Source organism: Penaeus chinensis, chromosome 24, assembly GCF_019202785.1.
Source record: "Penaeus chinensis breed Huanghai No. 1 chromosome 24, ASM1920278v2, whole genome shotgun sequence".
Lineage (NCBI taxonomy): Eukaryota > Metazoa > Arthropoda > Malacostraca > Decapoda > Penaeidae > Penaeus > Penaeus chinensis.
In genome coordinates this window covers 31333287-31341549 of record NC_061842.1, presented here as the reverse complement: position 1 = coordinate 31341549, position 8263 = coordinate 31333287, and the positions used below count along the sequence as shown (strand labels likewise).

At 35.5% G+C, this 8263-nt stretch overlaps 1 protein-coding gene across 2 annotated transcripts; it reads left to right on the top strand.

Annotated features, from left to right (window-relative positions):
* Positions 1–216: 216 nt before the first annotated feature.
* Positions 217–7953, top strand: LOC125038119 (POC1 centriolar protein homolog A-like). 2 transcript variants are annotated; one of them, XM_047631423.1, is made up of 9 exons: positions 217–274; positions 2313–2483; positions 2775–2887; positions 3025–3185; positions 3577–3771; positions 3939–4023; positions 4474–4634; positions 5052–5255; positions 5850–7953. In XM_047631423.1, the coding sequence occupies exons 2-9, from the start codon at positions 2326–2328 to the stop codon at positions 6030–6032; spliced, it is 1260 nt and encodes a 419-aa protein (XP_047487379.1). In that variant the 5' UTR covers positions 217–274; positions 2313–2325; the 3' UTR covers positions 6033–7953. The 2 variants fall into 2 exon arrangements, with proteins under 2 accessions (XP_047487379.1, XP_047487380.1); XM_047631424.1 differs by lacking the exon at positions 217–274 and adding an exon at positions 403–421.
* Positions 7954–8263: the final 310 nt, after the last annotated feature.

Genomic DNA, 8263 nt, shown 5'->3' with positions numbered 1-8263 from the left:
AAATAACATCGTGAATATTATCACCAATGCCAGTATCCTTATGACAATCAACATTATCATTATCATCATCATCACCCCCCCATTATCACCATTACCCCCCAATATCATCATCACCCTCCCCCCTCTCATCCCCATTCCCCCCATGCCCCCCACCCCCCCCCCCCCCCCCCCCGCCAGTCTCCCGCGGCGGGAAATTCGAATTCGTAAACATAAACAGAGGCTTCCGCGGCGCACGAGGCGGGACGAGAGCTCCTCCGTCTTCTGAGTGGCTCTGGTTCGTATTTTGGGGGGTTTTCTTCGGGTTTTTTTTTTAGGGGGAGGGGTTAGTTGTTGGGGAGGGCGTGTGTTGGGGTTTGTCTGTTGTTGGAGGTGTTTTGTTGGTGAGAGTTGGAGGAGGGATTTTGGCGCTCGGGTTCTCAAGGTTTGAATTTTCCGAGGTGTTTGTCTGTCTGGTTTGGTCTGTTATGTTTTATTTTTTTGGGGGGAAGAGTTATTTTATTTCGTTTACTTCAGTGGCGCGAGAGGCTTGTAGCTTGCTGGGATTTGTAGAGTTTTATAAGGTATGGATGAGAGAGCAAAAAAAAAATCGTTAGATTACTGTATTGTGACATTTTTTTCGAATTCGAAAACGGTGACTGGTTTTATGTGTTATATCTGTGGCTAAAATGATACACAAAGACAAAAGCTAGTAATACAATTTCTGTATTTACTATTTCATGTCGTATATGCATGGCAGAGTTGTTCTAGAGCATGTAATGACTGGCATTAGCATATTAAATATGACTACCAGTCTCTGTTGTAATCTGTTCAATAACAGCAATAGCAGTGGCTTTGTTATGTCCAAATCCTATTTAAACTTACAGTGATATGTAATGGAAAGACTGCTATGAAATCCCATAGAGCAGAAACTCATTGTCAAGTAATTTCTATGGCCTCCGTACCTTACCCTCTGGCAAGGGCCAGTAAACCTTCACCTTGTATATTCCGTCAGCAAAGAGTTTGTACTGCTTTCTTAATTGGTAATGAGTTGCCAGGGAGGTTTGCAAATTCCGTCGGTAACAGTTAAGTTTCATCTAGCTATCTTTTGTAAGGAAAGTAATATATGCAATGGCAGAGTGAATAAATCCGAGAAACTATTCGTCTGTGTACACCATCGCAAATAAAAAGAAATAAAGTTATTTGACATGCTAATTGAAACTTGAAATTTACTCATTCTGTCATATTTTATGTGATAGCAGTTTGCGGGACTTTGCAGGAGCTGGAATTCTGTGCCAGTCACAATGAAGCAGATTTTGAATGCATGGTCTTCTGAAACATATATCACACGGCAATTCTTGCAAAGGAAAGCTATGAAAAATTATTAATTTTGGGGTTGTTGAGATAAAGGAGTGTGATAAAACTAATTCTAGAGCCTTTACACCAAAATTTGATATCTACTTTGCCTCAGTCGTTTTCAGTACGAATTGGTCTCAGACTTGTTATTCTGTATAATTGTTGTTCTGTTGATTATTTATTTCTGTGTTTTTCTTGGGTATTGATAAGTAAGTGATGATAAATGAATGGTAATAGCAAATGAATAAACAGTTGATTAATTACTAAGCAGGTGATAAGGAATTCTGAAGTTGTTTTCTCTCCTTCTTTCTGTCTTTCTTTTCATAGAGATTTACCTTTTTTATGTGTGTGTGTGTGTGTGTGTAGCTTGTGTGTATGTGATCATTTATATCTGTATTGATATAGGATTTGTAGTGTACTTAATATATTTAGCTTGACAGTATGTATTAATTTTCTTTGTGTGTCATATCTTATTTTAAATTATATTGAATTAATTAAGTTGTTTCTATATATATGTGTGTGTGTGTGTGTGTGTGTGTGTGTGTGTGTGTGTGTGTGTGTGTGTGTGTGTGTGTGTGTGTGTGTGTGTGTGTGTGTGTGTGTGTGTGTCTGTCTATATGTATATATGTATATATGTGTGTATTTATATTTATATATACCCCCCAAATGTTGCGATCCAGTTTTATTTGACAGCTTTCTGATTTTGACATGAGAAAAATTTAATCTGTTATGGTAATGTTTATATAATTTCAGCTGAGTTTGATTGGTTCATTTCTAGAACAGAAACTTTCTTTTTGTATAAGTAAAATTTTATGTTGATATATTTATCCAGTCCAATAAAGCTGTAGGAAATGCTTTTAGAATAATTATATTTAATGGTAAATTACCAACATTGTGAAGACATATTCCACTGATTTCATATTTTAAATCTGTGTCAGTATCTTACCTAAAACCACCTGACTTTGCTGTCTCTCTTAAAGGAAATAACACAAAATGAGCAGTGAGGATCCAACCCTAGAGAGACATTTCCGTGGCCACCGGGATGTCGTCACGGCTCTCGACTTCAGCCCCAATGGCAAGCAGCTGGTGTCCTCTTCCCTGGATCACACAGTCATGGTCTGGAACTTCAAGCAGCAAATTCGAGCGTACAGGTTGGGCTGCTTTGGATTTGTATTCGTAGTCATTAATGGTTGTTAGCGATGAGGTTATTCAGGAGTTGAGTTGTTATGAGACTTTAAGTTATGTCAAGAGAGTTGTAATTGATTTGCAGTTTCACATCATTCTTTATATTTAGGAAATAAGGAATATGAAAAAAAAAGAAATTCATTCTCTAGGGAGATCGTAGACTATTACATTTTTAAACATATAATATCTTTGTTCTTGATATGAAACTTTTCCAGTAGGAAAACACTAAATAGATTTTAAATGGTTTTCCTTCACAGATTTGTTGGTCACTCTGACTCTGTCTACGATGTCTGCTTTTCACCAAGTGGAAACTTAATGGCCTCAGCCTCACGGGATCGTACTGTGAGGCTTTGGGTCACAAACATTAGAGGTAATTTTAAATATTAAAAAAAATTATTGCTATTATAAACTTCTTAATTTGGCCTGTGCTATGGTTGCCTGAAGAAAATTCCTATAATGAATTATTTCCTATTGAAAGCTTTAAAATACATTATCCATCTCTTACAGGTGACTCGACGGAGTTCCGCGCGCACCATGCAAGTGTAAGGTCTGTCAGTTTCTCCCCCGATGGCCAGAGATTGGTGACCGGCTCAGATGACAAAACCATCAAGATTTGGAAAGTCCACAACCACAAGTTTGAGTGCTCATTGCCATCTCACACAAACTGGGTAAGTAACAAAGGATCTTGGTTACTTTATTGATGAAATGACAATAAGATATTTTCCTGTATTTGAAAGGGTATCTTTTATATTGGAATCTGGTAGCTCACACACTCTGAGTAAGCTTTTGTGTTTCTATGAACAAGATGTGCCTGTCAAAGTATTTTTGCAAAAGTTCTTGTTATTGAAGAGGAATTATATATTAATGATTTTCTTAATTATGTGCATAAAGTTATTACTTTATTATGAAGGGTCATTTTTCATTTTAGAATCAAAGGCTGCAGTACATTCTAAAGATTGTTGTTCACAATAAGTCATGTTCTAACTCCACTGTTAATTTTGTTTTCATGGAAACATCATTATCACCATGAACAGTTGATATCCAATTCTTTCCATCCAGGTGCGCTGTGTGCGATTCTCTCCTGATGGTCGAATGCTTGTGTCTTGCGCAGATGATAAGACAGTCAAGCTTCACGATGTCCAGTCAGCAAGCACACTTCACACCTTCCCTGAGCTCAAAGGCTCAACGACACGTGTTGCTTTCCATCCCTCGGGAACTTGCATTGCAACTGCCGGTTCAGACAGCTCAGTGAGAGTAAGTTACAGGATTTCTCGTATCTTTCTTCATTTTCATTTTCTTCTCTCCCTTCTTTTTCTGTCACTTTTTTATTATTGATTGATATGATTCAAATGATATTAGATTTAAAAGAAAAAGAAAAGGGACTGGGTTTATGATACATAACTTACTTGTTTTTTGTGCAGATCTATGACATCCGTACAAGAAAACTGTTGCAGCACTATGTTGCCCACTCTGGTCCAGTCCATGATCTCTCATTCCATCCATCTGGTTTGTATTTGGACCCTTTTGTATTTCATTTTTGATGCTGATGAAGTCTATAGGTATGATGGTTATATTGCTGGCTTTTAAATGCAATATTTTAGAAAAGAGAATCATAGTTATCATTTTTTCTTGTAGACTGAAGCTTCTTTTGTAAAGTCAGCAGCTCGTGTAAAGAAATTTATATTCTGACACCTGTTTTACATGCTAAAATTTAGGTTTGTTGTATATTAGAGGGAGATAAGTATGCATGTGTTGTCAGAAATTGTGAAACCTAAGAGGGCAAAAAAGTTATGCCTTTAATATATCCTTGAAAGCATTAAAGTAAATTATTCATATTACTCGTTCTGTAATTTATTTTTATTTATTGATTGATTTATTATTATTATTATTATATATTTTTTATTTATAATTTTTTTGAAACATTGTAATTGATCTTTTCGTGCTATCCATTGCCAGGACACCTTCTCCTAACCAGCTCTGCAGATGGTACTTTGAAGCTGCTTGACCTGCTTGAAGGACGGCCCATCTATACCCTCCACGGACACCAAGGCGCTGTCACCTGCTGCGGCTTTGCTAGCAATGGAGATTATTTTGCTTCTGGTGGAAATGACAAGCAGGTATAGCAATCTATACTTTTTGTATTTGTTTTATTTTATTTTACTGATTTAATGCTTACTTTAGTATTTATTTTAGTAAGTGGGTAATGCTGTTTCTGCTTGTACTTGAAGAGGGGAAGTAAAAGAATTGGTCTAGCATGATGTTATATTTGTATTTTTGTGTGTCTGTGTCTCTGGAATGCATGCAGTTGTGTATGTGCATTTTTACATCAATTCCATGTTCAGAAACTTACCTTGTGATTCTATTTACAGTGTAGATCAGGCTCATACCCTATTAAATTTAGTCCCATGATTTTCATTCAAGATTTTTCACAAATTCACAAAGTGGAACTGGGTATCTTTTTTCCTTTTATTCTTTATTCATTTGTTTTTGTTTTTTATAATAAGCCATACTACAAAAATGCTTTACCTGCACAGGTGATGGTATGGAAGACCAACTTTGAGCCTGTGGATCAGTGTGAGAGCCTGGATGTGACACAGGACGTGTCTCACAGGCAGCCCCTGGATGTAACAGTCTCAGTACCTGATGATTCGTCAGAAGAGGAAGAGGAAGTTACCACTGTTGAGAGTCGTGCTGGAGCAAAAGGGAGATCCCATAGCAGCGATGTTAATGGGAACCAGGTGAGTGCTTGTAGGCATGAAAGTTATGCTTTACTGATAAAGAGATGATCTTTAATTCTTCTTCTTCTGCTTCACCTTCTGCCACTGCTTCTATTTCTTCTTCTTTTCTTCTTTTCTGCTTCTTCTTCGTCTCCTTCTTCCTCTTCTTCCTCTTTTTCTTCTTTCTTTCTTTCTTATATTTTTCTTATGTGTATTCATTGCTCATTAGCAGGACTAAAAGCTATGCTTAATAGTTCCTTGTTTTTCAGTCTAGGGCTGCAGTCTGATACCCTTTGGGAAAAATGTAAGCATTTGATAAGACAGGGATCCTCCACCCAGTAAATAGTCATTTGATCAACCAAGGGAACAAGCTTCTGTTAGTGTGAGATTAAGTAAATGTTTTAGCGTATAATGATCGGTTGTATTGAGTGAAGTGCAGTATATAAACACAGGTTATGATGTTGAGGGAAATTATTTTGTGATAGATTACATCTAAGAGTGATTTATTTTTGTTTGGGCAAGTGTCTTTGATTCCTTTTTCTTTGAGGGAATTCCCTTTAAAGCATGTGTAATTTTTTAGGGAAGAATAATATAGAAATAATATTCTCCATCCAGAAAAGTGGAGGAGGCAGCCAGGAGGACAATGCAGCCACCCTGCAGCAGATGCAGAGCTCTCTCCAGCACATCATCACCCAGCTTGACACCTTAACCCAAACTGTCGTCATCCTTGAGCAAAGGCTGTCGCTTGCCGAGAACAAGATATCTGATCTTGCTAACAACCAGCGTGCAACTCGCTAAAGAACTCTTTCTATACTTATTTTGGTTGAAGATTTTGCAATACTGTGTTAGCTGACTGCAGTGTTAGATAGTGTGCCCATATTTGGTGGTGGCATTATTGTCATTATTATTATTATTATTATTATCATCATTAGCATCATTATCATTATTAATGCTCTTTATTATTTTTTATTATTGTTAGTGTCATGATTATTATTTTATTTTTGTTTTGATTGTCATCTTTATTATTACTAGTGTTATAATCATTATTATTATTATCATTATTATTATTGTCAGTGTTATCATCATTATAATTGTTATTATTATAGTCATGGTGCTCATTACCTTCCAGGAGTCATAATGACTGGAAGGCCTTAGACCAGTGGTGATAAGAGGCATCTGCTAAAATCATGAGTGCCTGATAGATAGTGATTAGTTCTTATAATGGCTTTATTGATGATAATGTGAAGCATTTCTCTTTATATGCCACTTTTTTTATAACAGAACAAAGATTCTTCACTGTAATAAGCATTTGGTTTATATACTTAATACTGTGATAGTTCAAAAATAGGTTAGGGTTTAGCATTTCAGTCCTGAATTGCATTCCATTCCAGATTCCAAATAAACAGTTTTTGAAGAAGGAAATTTGCTTCAGAAATGTATTTTTCTTGGTGTGAAAAACAGTTAGGAATAGACTACATTTTTATATAAATTTCTTAGAGTAACAGAACTTGTAGTTGGCAAAATCATGTGGATTATATCACATGCTGCCCATACATTAAAATTATTCTTCCTTTTAAAACAATATTGATTGTTAAATTTTAAGGAGTAAAAGCAATTAAGTTTAATGTCCAGTCTTTACCTTAATCCAAAACTGTGATGAAAATAAATAACAAAAGGACTATATTTTTCATAGTAGTCTTTTCTATCTAAGTTGACTTGTAATGTCTTCAAAACTGAATTAATTTGTAAGAGATGCTGAGACCATACATTGGGTCTTCTAATATCACATCTGAAACCTGGGACGGTACAAAAGCAGAGAATATAGTTCAAAAAGAGGCATTTCCAATCTGATATTCTTCTTTTGCCATAGATATTAAATAAAAAAGTCTTAGAAATATTACTGCTAGTCACTTAGAGCAGTTTTAAGAAATGAACACTGATCAGTATAACAACTGGGCATCCACATATTAACACAAAACCCCCAAGTTGGTTTACTGGCATATTCAGTAAGAGTCAGTTTTGCAGCATGTGGTTGCACACATGGCCAATTGGTAAATAGTACTATCATCCAAATAAGCAGAAGACTTCTCTTACTCATTGACATAGGTGGTACAATACATTCACCTAAACAGTGCCATTTTTATTTGAGGTGTTGGAGCTACTATTGAGTAACACTTGGATTGTGTCTGACATCCTGTCTATCCAAAGGAAGGAGTTGTGAGGGGGGGGAGGGTAACATGTTAATGCTATAAATAACAGGGACTTGCTGATTCATATTCTTGACAGATGTGGCTTCTCTGTGTAGACTAATCAGGCATAGGTTCAACTATGTTGACTTTTGACTTAGCATTTTATGAAACAGATTATAAAGAACATAAGAAATATGCTTAAGGATTAAAATGTTTCTATAGACTTCTGTTGTTTCTTTATATGAAATGAACTTCAAGAGGTTTAATTTCTCTGTACATCTCTTGTTTATCTTTCACATGTAATGCTTGTTATTATTATTTTGTTTTTCCTGTTGTTGAATTGGAACAATGATGAAGTTTTTGTTGTGCTGAGTCATTTTAGAATCATTTATACCTTTAAGAGTGACTCACAAAAAAATGTTTATATAAAACTCATGTCCATTTATTGTAATAAGTGTAACATTTCCATTATATTTCTGATTCTATTCTAAGTTTCATGTAGATTTTCTTTCATTAAAACTGTAACCAAATTCAGTCTTTCTCTGTGGTTTTCCTTTGAAATTCATCCAATTTTAGTTGAATTAGAGTAGGTTATATTCTTGGGATTGAAGGGTTTTATGGTATGGTGATACTGATTTCTCACACTAATGATTTTTGCATTTTTTCTCACTTTTTTAATACAAATTGGGAAAATAGATCAATGGACATATTCCTGCCACTGTGTCTGAACAGAAGACCATTTCCATATTGATAGTTTCAAAAAATAATAATAATAAAGGTCACTAGAATGAAAAAGTGAGTCGGTTTTCAGCAGACTTTATGTTAGCTAAAACCACCCAC

Bases quoted from the DNA above. Each gene is read 5' to 3' on its own strand.
- LOC125038119 (XM_047631423.1), top strand. From the start codon at position 2,326: ATGAGCAGTGAGGATCCAACCCTAGAGAGACATTTCCGTGGCCACCGG. The intron at 2,484-2,774 runs GTTGGGCTGCTT...TTTCCTTCACAG, and splicing joins CAGCAAATTCGAGCGTACAG to ATTTGTTGGTCACTCTGACT. The intron at 4,635-5,051 runs GTATAGCAATCT...TTACCTGCACAG, and splicing joins CTGGTGGAAATGACAAGCAG to GTGATGGTATGGAAGACCAA.